This window comes from Sinocyclocheilus anshuiensis, unplaced genomic scaffold, assembly GCF_001515605.1.
Source record: "Sinocyclocheilus anshuiensis isolate Anshui unplaced genomic scaffold, SAMN03320099.WGS_v1.1 scaffold256, whole genome shotgun sequence".
Classification (NCBI taxonomy): Eukaryota; Metazoa; Chordata; class Actinopteri; order Cypriniformes; family Cyprinidae; genus Sinocyclocheilus; species Sinocyclocheilus anshuiensis.
In genome coordinates, this window is record NW_015558587.1 from 333054 (window position 1) to 351918 (window position 18865).

An 18865-nucleotide genomic window follows, 5' to 3' on the forward strand; every position below is an offset into this window, starting at 1 on the left:
ATTAAATATTTATTTATTTGTGAAAAATACTTTGTCTTCTAGAGTATAAGTATGCTTATTTTACACGTTTATTTTTTAATCCATTTTCAAATGATTTCAAATTTCTTAAATATGAATTAAAATATATAAAATGATATCGGCTTTATATTGGCCATCGGCCACCCTGCTTTCCAAAATATCGGCATCGGTATCGGCTGTCAAAAAACCCGTATCGGTCGACCACTAGTTCTGAGAGTTGAACTGTGCTGTTAGATATTGCGCTCAATAAATTATTTTGGGCATTGTTTAAAGTGAAATAGAATCAAGTCAGCAAGAAAATCAAAATGGTTCATTCTTAGTTTTTATGGAATATTGGAGTATCTACAAATCTTTAATTAAAAGCATAACAAGTTTCAGCTTTTCCCGTCCATCAACCAGTCACATGAGTGTCTGTTTTGCATTGACCACTTTCTATGATCCAATCAATTCCCAATGGACAAAATCATGTCCAGCCCTACATGTTTTCTTTTCTCATTCGGTGAGTCTTTCTTTCATTTATACAGCACAGTTTTAATTTACATTTCATGCTGACTAATGTTTTTTTTTTGTTTTTTTTAGTAATTGTTGCACATGCTTCTCATATAATTTTTGAATTATTGGGTAATTGCATTTTATTGCATTATTTCAGTGTGCATTGTCAGCAACAAAGTCTAATACTGTACTCTGAAAACTTAAAATTGTGTGTTAGCTAAAAATGTAAACCATAAATAAACATGTTCATTGTTTGAAACAGATTACATTTAAATAAATTAACATTAACTGAAACCAAATCGAATCTAAAAACATGGAACTTATTTGATTTCAGCTAGTTCTCATTTCAGCATTTCATATTTTCTTTATCTTAAGTTAAAGTACTAAAATAGCTAAAGCTAAATAAACTAAAAAAATACAGACATTTTAAAAACAAAAATAAGATGACAACAAAATTACTAAACCTTCAATTAAAATTAAATGTAAAAATGTAAAATTAAAAAAGAATCTAATCTAAAAAAATATAATAGTATATCAGTGATAGTAAAATAACACTGGTTCTGATATATTCACTAGATTGTTTGGATATATCAGTGTTTAAAGATAACTGATGGTAGTGACATTATTTTTTATTTGGGGGATAAAACTCCCGAGTTCTTTGAGTTACACTCAAGTGTATCTTGGGTAGAATGAAGCTTGTTAAGCGCTGCAGTGAAGTATTAAGGTCTTACTCAAAGTTCAGCTTTAGCAACTGAAGTAAAACTGTCTGTGTGACCAGAGAGGGATCTCAATCTCATTTCCTGAAGATCTCTCGGGGTTTGTGGGGATTTGACTATGTGGTGCATTTTTCCCTCTTGCTCTCGTCTCGTGCTAACAGCAGATTATTTCTGATTAAGGCTTACCTGCCCAAATATCTGCTCTGCTTTTCACGGCGCTCTCTCACTAATCTTCTTAGTCTGTCATGTAATCTTTGAAATCTGAGTTTCTGAAAAAGTTTGATCAGAATCTCAAAGTGGAATCATTTTCCCACCATCAGCACTTTTGAAAGAGATGCTTTCTTATCCCTTTTGACTTTTTCCCCTGTATTTGAGTATGGTTTCTTCTCGTCTCTGTCTCAGGTGCTCTGGCGCCCACCGGGCGGCTCATGGTGGAGTTTCCTCTGGATCCGGCTCTGTCTAAAATGCTGATCGTGTCATGTGACATGGGCTGCAGTGCAGACATTCTCATCATCGTCTCCATGTTGTCTGTGCCGTCCATCTTCTACAGACCAAAGGTACAGAGTGTACATTTTGTTCTAGTGTTCTTCGCACACTCAGAAGCATTAACAGACTCTTTACTAGAACATATCGACCTGTAAATGTGACAATTGTTCAAAACTGCCGTTACTCGTCTAGGGTCGAGAGGAGGAGAGTGACCAGGTGAGAGAGAAGTTCTCGGTGCCTGAGAGTGATCACCTGACCTACCTCAACGTTTACCTGCAGTGGAAGAACAACAATTACTCCAGCATCTGGTGTAACGATCACTTCACCCACACCAAAGCCATGCGAAAGGTACCTTAACTTGAGGTGTCACTCTTAATCAAATTAATTTATTATGGGGGCAATATCACTCTTTTCTTCCCCTGAAGTCCACATAATTCTATGTAAATATCCTCTTCACATGGGGAAGTGAGTACATTTACATTTAGTCAGGGTCGGCGCCAGAGCGCACAAAGTGAGGGGGCAGGCACAATTTTTGGGGGGTCTGCTTTGAAAAAAAAAATGTTTCTGAAAGTAATTTTCAGATGCAACGGGGGAAAAAACGGGATAGACACAAACATGAAACTTGTAAATAAAATAATCTGATATATAGCCTATGTACAATTTAATAACATATAGCCTAGTTTGATATATGAATTGGGTGTTCGTCAAAGATTGCATGCGGTCAGAGATTCCCGTGTTTACAGCTCCATAAAATAACCTACTGGAAGCTCTAGTTTTGCTGTATAGGCCTATAGATAAAAATATTAAAATTACAAACTGGCCGGGCCGGGCCCCCTCAGCCCCCCCCGTGGCGCCGACGCTGCAGTCATTTAGCAGACGCTTTAATCCAAACCGACTTACAAATGAAAACAATGGAAACAATCAAAATCAACAAAAGAGCAATGATATACAAGTGCTATAACAAGTCTCAGTTAGCTAGGGTAGCAATATAAGTTGCGTCTGTCCCATCCTAAAATAGCAACCTTAAAGGACAATCAACAATCTTTGTATGTGGGTGTGAAAGTTTTCTTACCACAGTCTTTTTTTGTGTAGTCATGTAATATTGATTGAAAAAAGTTTTTGGCTTTTTGCTTCATAGACAGACTAGTTTTATTAAAAGCCCATCTTGCCAGTGGAGAATTATTCCTAATTCAGCTGCTCTTTTCTAATGTTGGGATCCTTCTGACCAGTGTTATTTTATTATTATTTATATACTATTAAAGTTTGTATGAATATTTTGAATGATTTTTTATTTTTATTTATTTTTTAATTTTCACGTTCATTTTAGTTTCATTTTTATTCATTTTATTATGTGCTTATGCATTTTTATTAGCTTTAGGTTTTTTTTAAATAATAGTACTATTTAGGTTTAATTAATTAATTAATTAATTTATTTATTTATTTCCTGTTAGTAATTTATTTCCTCAACTTACTTCAGTTAGTTGCTAAAGCAACATTTTTTCATCTAATATTTATATTGTATTTTATTTCAGCTTTATTTCAATGAATCAATTCAATCTGCTGGTCTTAAAAAGGCTTTAAAAAAGTCTCAATTCACCCTTCCACAAATTAAGGCCTTTAAAAGGTCAGGGCATTAAATATTGCATGCATAGCTAAAAATTTGTTTCTTCAGTATTTTTGTCTTGTTTTCCTATACAAATTTCTTTAAATCAAGATACATTTTTACTTGAGGTGCAAGGTGAGGAGATGTCTTGTTTTCTGGGAAGTGAACAAAATTGAGTAAAATTGAGAGAACAAATATCTGTAAATAATTAATAAATTAATTTGTTTTTTATAAGCCCATTGGCATATCTTTGCTCTTTTTACTTCATTTTGATCAATTTCAAATCATTTCTTTGTCATTTTACTTCTAAAGTAAATTCATCTTCATTTAAGCATCTTCATTTTTTATTTTTATTTTTATCATAAGGTACAAAAAAAGATATTTCCATATTCTAGTGTTTGGGAGCAAAGGTATTCATGCTTTAAGCTATTTTTTGTGAACTAAAGTTTTTGATTGGTTGTATTTTAAATACAAGATATTGTGTTTCTTAAATTTTCTTTAATTGGTCTTAAAAATATCTTAAATTAAGCTTCATAAAACCTGCAGAAACCCTGTAATAGTTTAGCTATACATTTTCTCTGAAAGTTGAGGTGTGTAATTTTAGTGCAAAAATAATTGTGCTTCCTATTTATTTGATTTAGTTTATCCTGAATAACAGTGTGTGGTGTGTCACAGGTGCGCGAGGTGCGATCTCAGCTCAAAGACATCATGGTGCAGCAGAAAATGAACCTGGTCTCCTGCGGCTCAGACTGGGATGTGATCAGGAAGTGCATCTGTGCTGCATACTTTCACCAGGCTGCTAAATTAAAGGTACACAACTACTTGGCATATTTGGCAGTGTAATTATGGATTCCGTTTCATCAAGCAGCATGTGAAACATCTTCATAATGTGTATTTGTTTGTTTAGGGAATAGGGGAGTATGTGAATGTGAGAACTGGGATGCCCTGCCATCTGCACCCCACCAGTGCTTTGTTCGGGATGGGCTACACCCCCGACTACATCATCTACCATGAGCTGGTCATGACCACAAAGGTACTTCAGTTAGTATGAATCACGGTTTGCTATAACAGTTAGTTAGTGCACATGCCCTGACACATCTGACGCTGCGCTCTGGTGATTATATGGGGGGTGCAAGTTTGAATCTAGCTTGCAACATTTCTTTATCCACTTGTTTTTTTTTTTGTCATTTTGATTTTATGATTTTGTTGTTTCTCCAATGTTGTATTTATAAAAGTTATGGAAATTACACTTTTAAATAAAAATAAATAATTATTATTATTTATTGTTAAACTACTAGTACTAAATTATTTAATAGAAATACTGTTTTCTATTTTAATATATTTAAAAAAATTTATAATATGCTGATTTCGTGCTTATTTCTTATCAATGTTGACGTTTTTGCTGCTTAACTTTGGGGTCAATATGATTTAGTTTTTTTAAGAAATTACTACTTTTATTTAGCAAGGATGCAATAAATTGACAATAAAGACAGTAAAAAAAGTGCAAGTAAAGACATTTATAATGTTACAGAATTGTCTATTTCAAATAAATGCTGTTTTTCTGATCTTTCTATTAATCAATGCTGTTGTTTTGAACATTCTGTTCATCAAAGAATCTCGAAAAATTAAATGTATCACGATTTCCACAAGAATATTAAGCAGCAGAAATGTGCTTTTTGTACATTGATAATAAATGTTTCTTGAGCAACAAATCATCATATTAAAATGATTTCTGAAGGATAATGTGACACTGAAGTGAGCTGAAAATGAAGCTTTGCCAAAACAGGAATAAATGACATTTTAAAATATATGAAAATATTTATTTTAAATTGTATTAATATTTCACACAATTACTGTTAATGTATATGTATGTAAGCATGTTTGTGGCCATATGATGTCCATATTTATGAGTTTGCTCTAAAATGGTTTGAAACTTTTTGTAAAACACAGTGAAAAGCTTATTTATATGCTCAAATATATGAATTAATGAACGTTAAGCCATGCTAAAGGTTTTTTAGTGATGTAAGCAAATTGAATTGAAGTGTTGAATCAGTGCTATCATCTTTTTTGCTTCTGAATAAAAAGCACAGTAAATCTTCATGATATTCACAATGTTGACATTTTATACTAGCAACAACATGCTATTCAATATCCCATCCCCAAAGCTAGTGAAGAGTGATTTGTTGACACGTATGTGTGTTTGTGTTTCAGGAGTACATGCAGTGTGTGACGGCTGTGGACGGCGAGTGGCTGGCTGAGCTGGGGCCCATGTTCTACAGTATCAAACATGCAGGAAAGAGCAGACAGGTGAGCAACATCCTTCCTGAATATCACACCCAACACATACAGTGCGCATTTGTGACCCTGGACCACAAAACCAGTCATAAGGGTCAATTTTTTTGAAATTGAGATTTATATATCATATGAAAGCTGAATAAATAAGCTTTCCATTGATGTATGGTTTGTTAGGATAAATAGGAATAGATACAACTATTTGAAAATCTAGAATCTGAGGATGCAAAAAAATCTAAATATTGAGAAAATCGCCTTAGCAATGCATATTACTAATCAAAAATTAAGTTTTGATATATTTATGGTAGGAAATGTACAAAATATCTTCATGGAACATGATCTTTACTTAATATCCTAATGCTTTTTGGCATTAAAGAAAAATCTATAATTTTGACCCATACAATGTATTGTTGGCTATTGCTACAAATATACCCCAGCGACTTAAGACTGCTTTTGTGCTCCAGGGTCACATTTGTCTCACTCACTTTTTGTCACTCTTTCAGGAGAACCGAAGGAGAGCAAAGGAGGAGATCACCAACATGGAGGAGGAGATGTCTCTTGCACAAGAACAGATCCATGCACGGAAAGAAGAGCAGGAGAGGAAGAGCGATCTGGGCAGTGTCAGGTATTTCAACCCTCACTGCTGTCACTCAGAGTTTAGAGTCACTTTCTGCTCTTTAGAGCGACTGCTCGCACTCTCACGAAATCAGAATCGTCCTATTTAGACAGAATGGCTGCCGTGCTGAAATACTAATGTCGCAATTTTTAGGAAGGCTATTATCCCCTTCACAGTTCACACCCATCTCTTTCTTCACCTAACATCTCCCTGTCTTCCCCATGATGAGCTTTTCTCACCTCCCGTCTCCACAGGAGAGAAAAAGAAATAATATTGACTCCTGGCTGACCCCCATTACTGTAGCAATTTAAATTGTGCCACCACAGACGGGGAGAAGAGGGAGACGCTAATTTTTGGACTAATCCGGGAAATTAATTTTACACACACCTGTCAGCTCCACAAAAGCGAGAAATGTGTCCTGTAAAATAACACTTCATGAATTAATCAGGACTTTTATCTCTGAATCAAAGCCTTCGGCTGACTGTCGGAGTGATGGACGTCCTGACACTAATCACATTAAAAGTGGAGATTAGACTTTTGATTTGCATGATGGGGAGATGGATAATTAAGGTGCCGGCCTCCCTCTTGGGCTCTGATGCCTTCATGGGGTTTTAAATAAGCTGATAGGAAGACGCTGGCTGATCGAAGATGAGATCACAGCTCATCTCACCTGACCTGAATCCTGTGGGACCCACAGGTCACTTAGAGGGCATTTTACATTTCTTCTTCTTCTTTACATTTCTTTCAGAAGGAAGAAATGTCCTTCTGCTTTGTTTATTCCACTACTAATCGTTTGGCATTTTTATACGCAAATGTAGGACAAGACATTTGTTGAGGTTTAAAGGAATAATTCGGCCAAAAATTAAAATGTACTCATCCTCAGACCATCCAAGATGTAGGTGCGTTTGTTTCAGAACAGATTCTGCGAAATTTAGCATTACAAGTGAATGGGTGCCGTGTTTGTAATAAATCCATCAAGACGTTTTAGCTTCAAACTGCTGCATCCAGCTAAAATGCGAGTCCTCTATCCATCATATTGCTTTCTCCAGTGAAAAAGTATATCTCATCAAGTCAAGTTGAGCTTTATTGTCATTATGCTACATGTGTGGACATATAGTGGAACGAAATGTCGTGTCTCGCAGGACCACGGTGCTACATACTAATTAAACAAATATAATAACAATAGAAGAAGTATAAGAAAAACAATTATACACAGTTAATCATCTGACTATACTTATACTATAAATAGTTGACTATGCATACACATAATCTGAGTGAGACTGTACAAGAACTTTACATAAATACTGTACATGAAATTGTGCAAAAGAGAGATTTTAGGGGAAGCAGCGCAGAGTGCAAGATGATTTGTAGTGCAATGCACAAGTAAACATATTATCTTACTGAGTCTTTGTAGCAGGGAGTGTTTTTAAAAGTGTCACATATTTGTGTGAGTGAATCAGGAGAGAAATATGCACAGATCAAGCATCTTTTACAAGTGGAAACATTCTAAAAGTGTTCTAAACAAAAATGTCTTTGGTGTGAGAGGGAGCATTATTATGGACTGTGTACTCTTATTTTGGCCTTAATGATGGATTTGTTTATTACAAACATGCAGTTTTTTGCTTCACAAGACGTTAATTGATGGACTGGAGTTGTGTGGATTATTGTGATGTTTTTATCAGCTGTTTGGACTCTCATTCTGACGGCACCCATTCACCGCAGAGGATCCATTGGTGGCAAGCAAGTGACGTAATGCTAAATTTCTCCCAATCTGTGAAGATGAAGAAACAAACTCATCTACATTTAATGGCCCACGTGTGTAAAATGTTCTGAAAATTGTGTGAACTATTCCTTTAATACTGCAACCGCATAGCAACATACTGAAAACACTCAAAATAATGTCAAAATGGAGAAGCGAGCTTCTGCAACCACTCAGAACGCCATAGCACCGTGTCAGAGAGTTCTGCAGCCCACATTTTCTTCATAAAATGTAAAAGTTAATTGGAATATTCGTTAGGAAAAAAACGTATAAAATTGGCTAAAAGTTCGGATGGCAGGCAGCAGAAAGTGAAGTGACGGAGGTGTGAGCCGAGTCTGTGGTGGGTCATGGCCTGATGGATGTACTTGCTGGCGGTGTGAGGAGGGGAGCGCTGTGCACCGCTGTAATTAAAGATGATAGATCGCCCTGTCAGCTGCATCAGACCCTCGTCCCACAGGTCCCCACAGAGACAAACTGTCCTTTTCTCTCGGCCCGAAGCGCCTTGTCACCGCTCTGTCTGTTCTTCTCATTTAACCTTAGAGCAAATCTCACAACTTCTGATGCATGGCACATCACCGTCACACACACAACCGTTCTGTTTAAATTAACATCCTGAAATAAACACGTCTTTTCATCATTTCCAAACAGGTCAATAAAGATCTTCACCCCAGGAAGGAGAGAGGAAGCGCCCATGACACCAAAACGAACACCGGCCCGATTTGGCTTATAGTGCTACAATTTCAGCCAGATAATATTGCAAATATGATTTTATTTGCCACAGTTGCTTCAGTCAGTGCAATGTTATTAAATTTGAGCATCACAGTGCTTGTCACATGCAGCTTCCAGGTTTGTCCAGAAGTAGGAGCAATTGTATAAGGAGAACATTTCTAGTCACCATCTCGTCCCCTCAGACAAAGTGTTATTTGTGACTCTTTTGGACTGTCTGGATTGAGACAAAAAAGGTTGCTAGTACTGCATTCAATAATTTTTTTTTTAACCAAATTAAAAAACAAACACATTTGTCCTTATATATGAACGCATTTGAACTAAACAAAAAAAATCAGCTTTATTTGACATTATAAATATACTTAGCCCAATGAATGTGTGTGTAAACCAGAACAGCAGAATTTATTCATGTCCTGCTGTAATATTCACTTTACCATTGAATTATAATTCACGTTCTCTCATATTTCAGTTTGTGAAGCGCAGCTGTTGTATCATTCTTTCAGAGAGCACAGAGCATCCATGAATATTAACTTCCTGTACTTTGATAGGTTAATCCCCTGTGGATGAAGCTTGTCTTTGTTATTCTGACAAAAACATTGCTAGAATATTTCATCATTCTGCTGGAATCAACACTGACCAGGCGGCGGTCAAACCCTTTGTCGTCTTTGATGCAATTGGGCTGCAAGTCATTGAACAGATGTGCTGTGTACCGACAGAGATGACAGGCGTTCACACAATCCATGATCAACCGCTTGCCACCGACGCTCATTTCACTTTCTTTCTGATTTTCAGGGCTCTGTTTGTGTTTTTGGAAACTTTGAAATAAGAGGTCTGCTGAACTTTATTATTCTTAATTACTGATGTGTGCAGTATGTCTGTATATTGTGCTTCTTTCTTTTGTTGAATGATTTAGAAGTCAAAACATGTTTAGACATGGCAAATTTTTTTCAGAAAGGCTGGAAAATGGGAATAACTATATTTTTTGAAAGTGTGTATTGTTCATTCTGTGTTTCCTTTGTATTTCAATTTTAGTGTTTTATATTAGATATTAAAGAAATGAATATAGAAATGCTTTAATTTTTGGTAGTGATTGGATCACTGCATTTAGTGTGTTAAAAAACATTTAATACATTAGTATAATTAGGGGCTGTATTACACAAAATTAATTTTTGCTATCCATTGTGCGTTTTTTCCATTGTAAACATGTACTAAATGGACATCTTTGACCATTGCCCTTGAGTCTTTTGCAGCGTCTCATTTTGTTCCCCAAAAAGTGTTCAAGGCACTTCAAGTGAAAAAAAGTGGCCTTCCTTAGGGCTTCAATTTGTCTCATGATCCCACATTCCTGGAAATACCATGGAGTTTAAAAAGTGTGATCTCCAGGTCTGTAAAAATCTTCGAAATTAATAAAATGTTATAAGGTGATGGAAATTTCAAGAGTCAAATTTTTCAAGTTATGTTCAATTCTGAAATATTTCTCGGTCTCGGTAACATTTACAGTACTATAATAGTTAACATAACAGCAAACAAATGTGATACTACGTTAAAATGAAAAGTTGTATCTGTTAATAGTAATTGACAGTAAACAGTTGTGTTCATTAACTAATGCTAATAACTATTCAGAAAGAAAAAAGAAAAAAACGTACAAATGAGTTGCTCGTTGTTAGTTTCTCTGCAGTGGATCCTCTGCAGTGAATGGGTGCCATCATAATGAGAGTCCAGACAGCTGATAAAAACACAATAATCCACACCACTCCAGTACATAAATTAACATCTTGTGACGTAAGAAACAAATTAATCATCAAGGTGTTTTTAAAATGTCAATTCTGGCCAAAACACGTGGCCATATTCCATAACAGTGCTTCTGCAGTGAAAAATCCATCCCTCGTTGTTCTCTCAAATCCACCAACATATTTGTTTAAAACTCTTTTGGACTATTTTTTACTAATAAACAGTGCTTGATCTGTGCACAATTCTCTCTTGATTCAGAGGAGATGACGTTTTCACTTGAAAAAGCAATATTATTGATAGTAGCGAACTCATATTTTAGCCAGAAGCAACAGTTTGAAGTCAAAAGTGTCTCAAAGGATTGTTTATTACAAACACTCTACTTTTCACTTCACGGGACATTACCTGATGGACTGGAGTCATGTGGATTACTGTGATGTTTTTATCAGCTGTTTGGACTCTGACGGCACCCATTCACTGCAGAGGATCCATTGGTGACCAAGTGATGTAATGCTACATTTCTCCAAATCTGTTCTGACCATGAAACAAAACTCATCTCCGTGGCCTTTGGGTGAGTGCATTTTAATTTGGGGTAAATTATTCTAGTGTTGCCACAGTCTCTATATGATGATTTAGTCATAAAAAACGTAGTAATGGAACACAAAATCTGTCTAATTTATTGTTCACAAAGTATGAGAATACTGTCACATATGATACTGAAAATTGAAGTGTTACTAATTTCAGTGGTAGCAATAGGAAAGGGAATAAAAACGGTATTTGCAATGAAAGTATGACAACCAGTGACTCCCAACCCATTATGGCACATTCTGGATGGCTCCCTGATTTAAAACACATGATCCATATCATCAGCTTCACAGTAACTCTAAGACAGGGGTGTCGATCCTTCAGCTGGAGGGCCACCTTTCTGCAGACTTGAGCTTCAACCCTAATTAAACACACGAGATTTCTGCTGAAGGTCGTCAGGATTACTTCAATCACAGGCAGGAGTGTTGGAGTTAAACTCTGCAGATGTGGCCCTACAGGAGCAGCTTTTGACACTCCTGCTGAAGGGCCTTAACCAGGTGTCACATAATCCAGAAATGAGCAACGCTGGGAAACTTCAGGACCAACACAGAACTACTGAGTTATGACTACACATAGCTTTACTGTTAAACTGACCAATGTCAAGTCAGATGTATTTGTATAGCTCTTTACAATACATATTGTTACAAAGCAACTGTACAGAAAATTATGCTAATGTTTAAAATATCTTGATATCTTCACGTTTTATATTCACAATTATAGAGCTGAGTGATAAAATAGTTTACAGTTTGCTTCTTTCTTTCTTTTTCTTTCTTTCTTTGTATGTGGATAAAGTTACTTATCCAACTTTACATAAAGAGCTTGGCAATAATATAGTTACATTTTGCAAAATAAAAATATTAGGCAGTTCAGATTTTGTACTATCGCTTTACATGGGTATAAAAAGACTGTAACCTAAAAACTGATATATCAGTAAAATATATTTTTTATAAATTTATAAATAAATATTTATTACTGGGTCTCAGGAGCAATATTAAAGTTTATATTTTATGACGATAAAACAATCAGGCAGCCAAGATTTGCTATATAGTATATATTGCTTTACGTGAGTATTCGCAGGTATATGTACTCTATATCCAATTTTTAATATTTGGGCAATAATATAGTTTACCTTTTTTGACGATAACAATCAAGTATTTGAGATTTGCTTATAGTCTTCATACTGCTTGACGCGTCTGTACCATATGATTCAGGTGTCCTGACATTCTGGATATGCCCATAATTGTATTTGATACGAATTATTAGTTTACGTTAAATTTTCACTAATGAAATCACATATATTCTCTTTAAAAGAATGCTAATTCTTGACCACTCTGAAAACTGTTATAGGCCCTGATGAACACCTCCAGAGTTCAATTTAGGGCGCAAGTTCAGTGATAAACAATAACCATCAAAATATAATTATAAGCTTTGTTCATTGTCCAGATTCTTACCTGCAGATGCTGCAATCGAGTAAGAACAGCTCATAACTCTCCCAGTGTAGTCATGCCTTCACATTTACTTTGGCCAGTGAAACCTCATAAACATGGTTTCATTAGATTTGCTGCTATCCTTTGATCAAAAATTCATTTCAGGTGTCATAACGAGTTATTTTACCATTAATTGGTGTTTTTTTCTTTCCAATTACAGCTGATATCCCAGAGTTCAGTAAAAAACCTGGTGAGCTCAAAGAGAAGCCGAAAGATCAACTCTGTATCACTGTTAGTGTGAGCTCACCAGACAGACATCCCAGAATTCAGTTATTCACCACAGCCAGGGGACATTTAATCAGACGTCCATCAGGCAGAGGTGAGGTAATACACTCTGATTATAATTATGATTGATGACCCTGCGTGATAAAATGTCCTTCGCTGAGTGTTTGTTTTCTTCGTTTTGCAAGGCATTTTCATGAACATCTCCAGGGGGGTGTAATAGGTTACAAATTACATGATGTTAACCGATTACCTGCGGTCTGATGATAAAGTTTGTTTTATGGCAAGACACTAATGGCAAAACCATTTTCAGACCCTGGTCAATTTTGAGGTTTTGAGCTATTTGGCTTCCATAACTTGACTTCTTTCAAACTAGTGTAAAGAAAACATCTTAAATACACACTTAAGAGTTTAGCACACTTTATATATTTGCGTCTGTAAATTTGAATTACAATGCATATCATTACAGGCAGTTTTCTCAAAACTAGTCTTTTTCTCCTGCATTGTGCTTTAAATCGATGGAAGCTTGTTTCCGCCATAAGATCTTTTTTTTTTGTTTGTTTGTTTTTTAATTACAACTTTTTATCTCACAATTCAGACTTCTTTCTTGCAATTCTGAGAAAAAATACAAACTTAGAATTGTAAGATAAATTTGAAGTTGCAAGAAAAAAGTAAAAATAATATTCTTAACTTAAAGGGGTCATATGATGCGATTTCAATTTTTCCTTTCTCTTTGGAGTGTTACAAGTTCTTGGTGCATAAAGAAGATCTGTCAAGTTGCAAAGACTAAAGTCTCAAATCCAAAGAGATATTCTTTATAAAAGTTAAGCGTCAGCCACGCCTACCTAAAACGGCTCATTCTAACACGCCCCCACATGTCTACATCACTATGTGGGAAGATTTGCATAACGCCGCCCAAATGTTCACGCAAAGAAAGAAGGCGTAACTTTTAGTCTCGCTGTATTATTGTTGCCGCCGCCGCCATGTCGTGAAGGCGCTGTGTGTTTCGTTGTGAAAGCGAAACTACTTTGTTTGGTCTTCCAAAAGAGGACGATATCGCTTCGTCATGCCTGGAGCTGATCCGTGCTGGTCGCTGAGGAAATACTTTAACTTTGCGCTGTGGATCGCCGGATCGGCTTTCACCGTGGACGACGTGGAGTCCAGCCCGGGGTCGGCCCTGGTTGCCGCAGGCATCACAATATGGTAAGGGGCGTAACATTTCCGTCACACGCTTGAGGAATTCGGCCAATCACAACGCACTGGATAGCTGGCCAATCAGAGCACACCTCGCTTTTTCAGACCGATGAGCTTTGTAAAAATCGACGCGTTTCAGAAAGGCGGGGCATAGAGGAGAAACAATAATGTACAGTATGTGGAAAATAATGTTTTTTTAACCTTAAACCACATAAACACATTTCATTACACCAAATATACAAACTAATGTTCTTTTTAGCAGCATCATATGACCCCTTTAAAAAAAAAAAAGATTCTATGGCAGAAACAAAAAATCCTCAGAATTCAGGGGAAAAAAGGTCAGAATTGCGAGATGTAAACTCTGGAAAGAAAGTTTATTTATTGCAGTTTGACCATTTTATTTTCTCAGAACTGAGAGTTTATATCTCGCAATTTTTACTTTATTCCTCGCAATTCTGACTTAATTGTGAGATATAAACTCAGAACTGCAAGATGTAAAAGAATTCTGAAAAAAAAGTCAGAACTGCAAAATATAAACTAAATTGTGAGATATAAATTTGCAATTACAAGAAAAACGTCAGCATTGTGAGATAAAAAGTACATTTTTTATTTTTACTTTTTTTTTTTTCCATGGCAGAAACAAAATATTTCAGAATTCAGAGAAAAAAAGTCAGAATTGCGAGATGCAAACTCAGAATTGAGATGTAAACTTGGAATTGCGAGAAAGCAAGTCCTGGATTCTGAGTTTATATCTATTTCTGATATATGGAGCGATAAAAAGAGGTCATCAATATGAACCAATAATTTTGAACCTGGCTTTATCCAGCGTTCACATTTCTGTTCTCAGAATGTATGCAAATGTGTGCATATATAATTAGATATAGCCTCATTTGCATATTTAAACAACATTTCAGAAAGTTTGTAATACAAAACAGTTGTCTTAATGTACTGTGACTAATCAACTGGGGAAATTATGGTCATATCTATTAGTTAAATGTTTTACCCTATTCAGCTGTAGTGTCTTGTTTTAAAATAAACAGAGTTTTTAGTGCTTTTAGCAATATGAAATAATAGACAGACCACTATACACTATATTTCTCCTGAACTCTTCCCTCTCATAATGGTCTTGAGGAAAGCCCCCCTCAACCCACTTTAATGAGGCAAATCTCTGATATTGGCTGACATTTTAAAATCCTCTTCCTGAATGGCAGTGCCAGCAGTCATCTTTACAAGAGATTTCTGCTGAAGGTCTTTGTGATGATGGAGGGAATTATAATGGCTCCTAATATAATACACTCCTAATTGAGATTGTAGATAGAGTGTCAATGGTCCATTTGAGAGATAGGTGGCGGTAATGCACTTATAAGTCTGCGATGCGCCATAAAGCAAGAAAAAGAAGAAGATGCGTCACGCGCCGGCTGTTGAACGCGCTCAGGACAGTTCGGACATTGCGGTGAATCAGAGGTAAAAAATTATATAAATACTCTTCAGTTTCTTGCACAGACCGATCGTTTCGTGTCTTTACACATCAATGTATCGTTACGAGCCGCAGGGTTTAATTTGGTTTTGTTTGTGTTGGAGGGAATTATAATGGCCTTGGTGTCAGTGTGAATAGGAGCCGGTGGCTTAAGAGTAAAACCTCACCTCCCAAGATGCTTTGGGTCTTGAAGCCCGTTCATTTTACAGGCGGGTTTAGACCAGATGCCCTCCGCTCCGCTCTGAGATTTAGGGTGACTAAAGAGGGAGGGATCATGTCATGTATTTGTCATTGTCAACAAAGAGAAAAGCAATAAAGAGTGAGTCTCCATTTCAACTTTCAACGGGAACTGATTGCGTCTACTGTCATTATAAAGCCTAATGTCTGAAACCATTCAGTTGTGGTCTGATAACTCACACAAGAGACTCAGTTTATTGAAAATAGCAATAGGATCCTGAAGGGTCATTCCTACATTTACTACATCTTTCCTGTCATGTGTTTAAAGGGATAGTTCACCCAAAAATGAAATTTGATGTTTATCTGCTTACCCCCATGGCATCCAAGATGTAGGTGACTTTGCATCTTCTGTAGAACACAAACGAAGATTTTTTAACTCAAACCGTTGCAGTTTGTCAGTCATATAATGGAAGTGAATGGGAATCACGGCTTTGAGAGTAAAAAAAAAAAACATACACAAACAAAACCAAATTAAACCCTGCGGCTCATGACGATACATAGATGTGTAAAGACACGAAACGATCGGTCTGTGCAAGAAACTGAACAGTATTTGTATATCGTTTTTTACCTCTGATGCACTGCAATGTCTGAACTGTCCTGAGCGTGTCCTGAGCGCATCCTCGACAGCCTGAACAGTATTGACATCGTTTTTTACCTCTGATTCACCGCAATGTCCGAACTGTCCTGAGCGCGTTCAACAGCCGGCGCGTGACGCATCTTCTTCTTTTTCTTGCTTTATGGCGGATCGCAGACTTATAAGTGCATTACCGCCACCTATCTCTCAAATGGACCATTGACACTCCTAATTGAGATTGTAGATAGAGTGTCAATGGTCCATTTGAGAGATAGGTGGCGGTAATGCACTTATAAGTCTGCGATGCGCCATAAAGCAAGAAAAAGAAGAAGATGCGTCACGCGCCGGCTGTTGAACGCGCTCAGGACAGTTCGGACATTGCGGTGAATCAGAGGTAAAAAATTATATAAATACTCTTCAGTTTCTTGCACAGACCGATCGTTTCGTGTCTTTACACATCAATGTATCGTTACGAGCCGCAGGGTTTAATTTGGTTTTGTTTGTGTGATGTTTTTTTTCAAAGAAAGTTGTGTCTCGTTCTTGAATGAATCAATGTTATTGAACAAGTCGAATAGGAGTGAATGATTCAATGACTCACTCAGAGCTCACTTGTTGCAGCAATGTAAAATACTCACTACTGACATGCTGTCCAAAATGACATACTGAGTAGGTACATATTTTGAAGAATTACTTACCTTACGATCGTTAAAAAGTGTTGAATCAGAGCTTTGCTTAGTAAAGTGTCCATTGATGCGAACTCAAGAATCTCGGTGGAAAGAGGTCATGCAGGTACTTTTCACCAACTTTTAGTATTTTACAAATACTGTGAATTTGGACATACTACTACTTTCATTTAGGCTTCCGTTTTCACTCACTATAAAACAGAGAAATATTCCAATTTTGATGCATCCACAATCTGTCTGAACAAACACACTGAAAAAAAAAAAATGGTGTAGGATTTACCTTGAAACAATTTTAACTCAGAAAGTAAATTTGCTAGTAAAGTTCACAAGTATTGCAAAGATATGGCAACACGTTAAATTAAAGTTAAAGTAGAAAGAATGAAATAATATTTTCTTGTCAAATGTACTCCAGTAGTCTTTTTTATACAGTTTGCGTATGATTTTAAAATGATATCAGCGGAATGATAAAAAACATACATTGCTGTTGGCAAATCAGTGTTTAAATCAGGATATTATTAATAAAGTAACTTCATCCCTTATTTAAAATAATTGTTGCTTGTTACCTAATTTTAATAATCACATATGATTTGTCTATAATGTGGCATGAATAAAGTTGCTTTATTGCCTTTCTTGGAACACAACCCACTCATAGATGAGCTTGAAAATGAGATGTGCGAAGCTCAACAGCACTACACAAATGCATGACCCACTTATTATTTACGCTATTGTTCACTGCTGTTCACAGTCCTTCCTCATTATTTACAACATAATCACAACCTTGTTTTGCATGTGATTATGGTTACGTAGCTTCAGGGCACCATTGTGTTTGAGAAGTCGGTTTCACTAGAATTGGCCTTAAACAGTGCTCTGGGAAAATCGGAGTATTAATAACAATTATTGGCGTCCTTTTTTTTTCAACAGGCACCTTAAGTGTTGGGCATTGACTGTTGTCTATTGATTTCACAGCTTGTCACTTGGGGTTCAACTCTCATTGACTCAGAACACTTCAAACAAGCCCTCAATCATCGACACACTCTCCACATGCACATGTGAACACAACTATCAGGGCAACTCAAGCAGGAGGATTTTATTCTAAATAGCATTGTGATCTGAAATAGAAAAATTAAAGCATGCACTTGACACGTGAGGAAAATAGATAGCTTGCTGCTGTCTTCCAGTCATCCACTGAAATGGTTTCATTTAATCCTGACTAGTTAAAAAAGCTGTGAAATACAAACATGTATCACATTTATTGACTGATTTGTGTTTTTAGGAATTGCATGATGACATAGTGAATAAGGCATGACGTTATTTAATAATTTAAAAATGCTATTAATGTTGCTGGCTGAATGATACGACATCACTGAAATCTTTTCATTGCCTTCAACGTAAAATCCATTCAAATGTTAGGTATTAAGCTATCAGTCATATGAGGCATTATTACATGATTAATTATCTATTATTAACTATGACAGAAGCAGCATTGAAACTTTACTTGCCATTAGAATTCACACACTCATTCATCTCTGTGAAGTAGAAATGTAACTAGGTACAAAATTCACAGTAGGATGTTCATTAAAAATGAAGTATTGCACGTCAACAAATTTGATTTGAAAGACAAAAATAAATCAGCAGCTGATGTCAGTATATAAATGAACATGAGGGGCATCAGATACTTAGTGCAGAGCTATTCCGAAATGAATCGGGTTTCATCAACAGATGAGATGTAATAATTTTTACGATGAGTACTCAGATGGAAAGTCCAGTTTAGACATGAATTCTCATGCTGGTTCAGGTTTGTTTATGCACTTTAGTGTTTCTTTATTTATCCCTTGTATTATGTTAATATTCTGGAAGTAATCGTTATGTTCTGGGTCAACTGATCTTAAATTAATTCAATACAATTAACCAAAAATCACACAACTAAAAAAAAAAAAAAAAAAAAAAAAAGGAAAAAAAATAAAACTTTA

The 18865-nt window shown here is 36.0% G+C and overlaps 1 protein-coding gene across 1 annotated transcript in view; it reads left to right on the forward strand.

The window, feature by feature from the left end:
- dhx38 (DEAH (Asp-Glu-Ala-His) box polypeptide 38) overlaps positions 1 to 10001 on the forward strand; it is a 31661-nt gene extending 21660 nt beyond the window's left edge. The window contains exons 21-27 of the mRNA XM_016475638.1: positions 1629 to 1783; positions 1905 to 2060; positions 3991 to 4125; positions 4223 to 4348; positions 5527 to 5622; positions 6111 to 6232; positions 8631 to 10001. Coding sequence (XP_016331124.1) covers positions 1629 to 1783; positions 1905 to 2060; positions 3991 to 4125; positions 4223 to 4348; positions 5527 to 5622; positions 6111 to 6232; positions 8631 to 8712 — 872 coding nt within the window. The 3' untranslated portion in view covers positions 8713 to 10001. The remainder of the gene's footprint in view (positions 1 to 1628; positions 1784 to 1904; positions 2061 to 3990; positions 4126 to 4222; positions 4349 to 5526; positions 5623 to 6110; positions 6233 to 8630) is intronic.
- The last annotated feature ends 8864 nt before the right edge of the window (positions 10002 to 18865 follow it).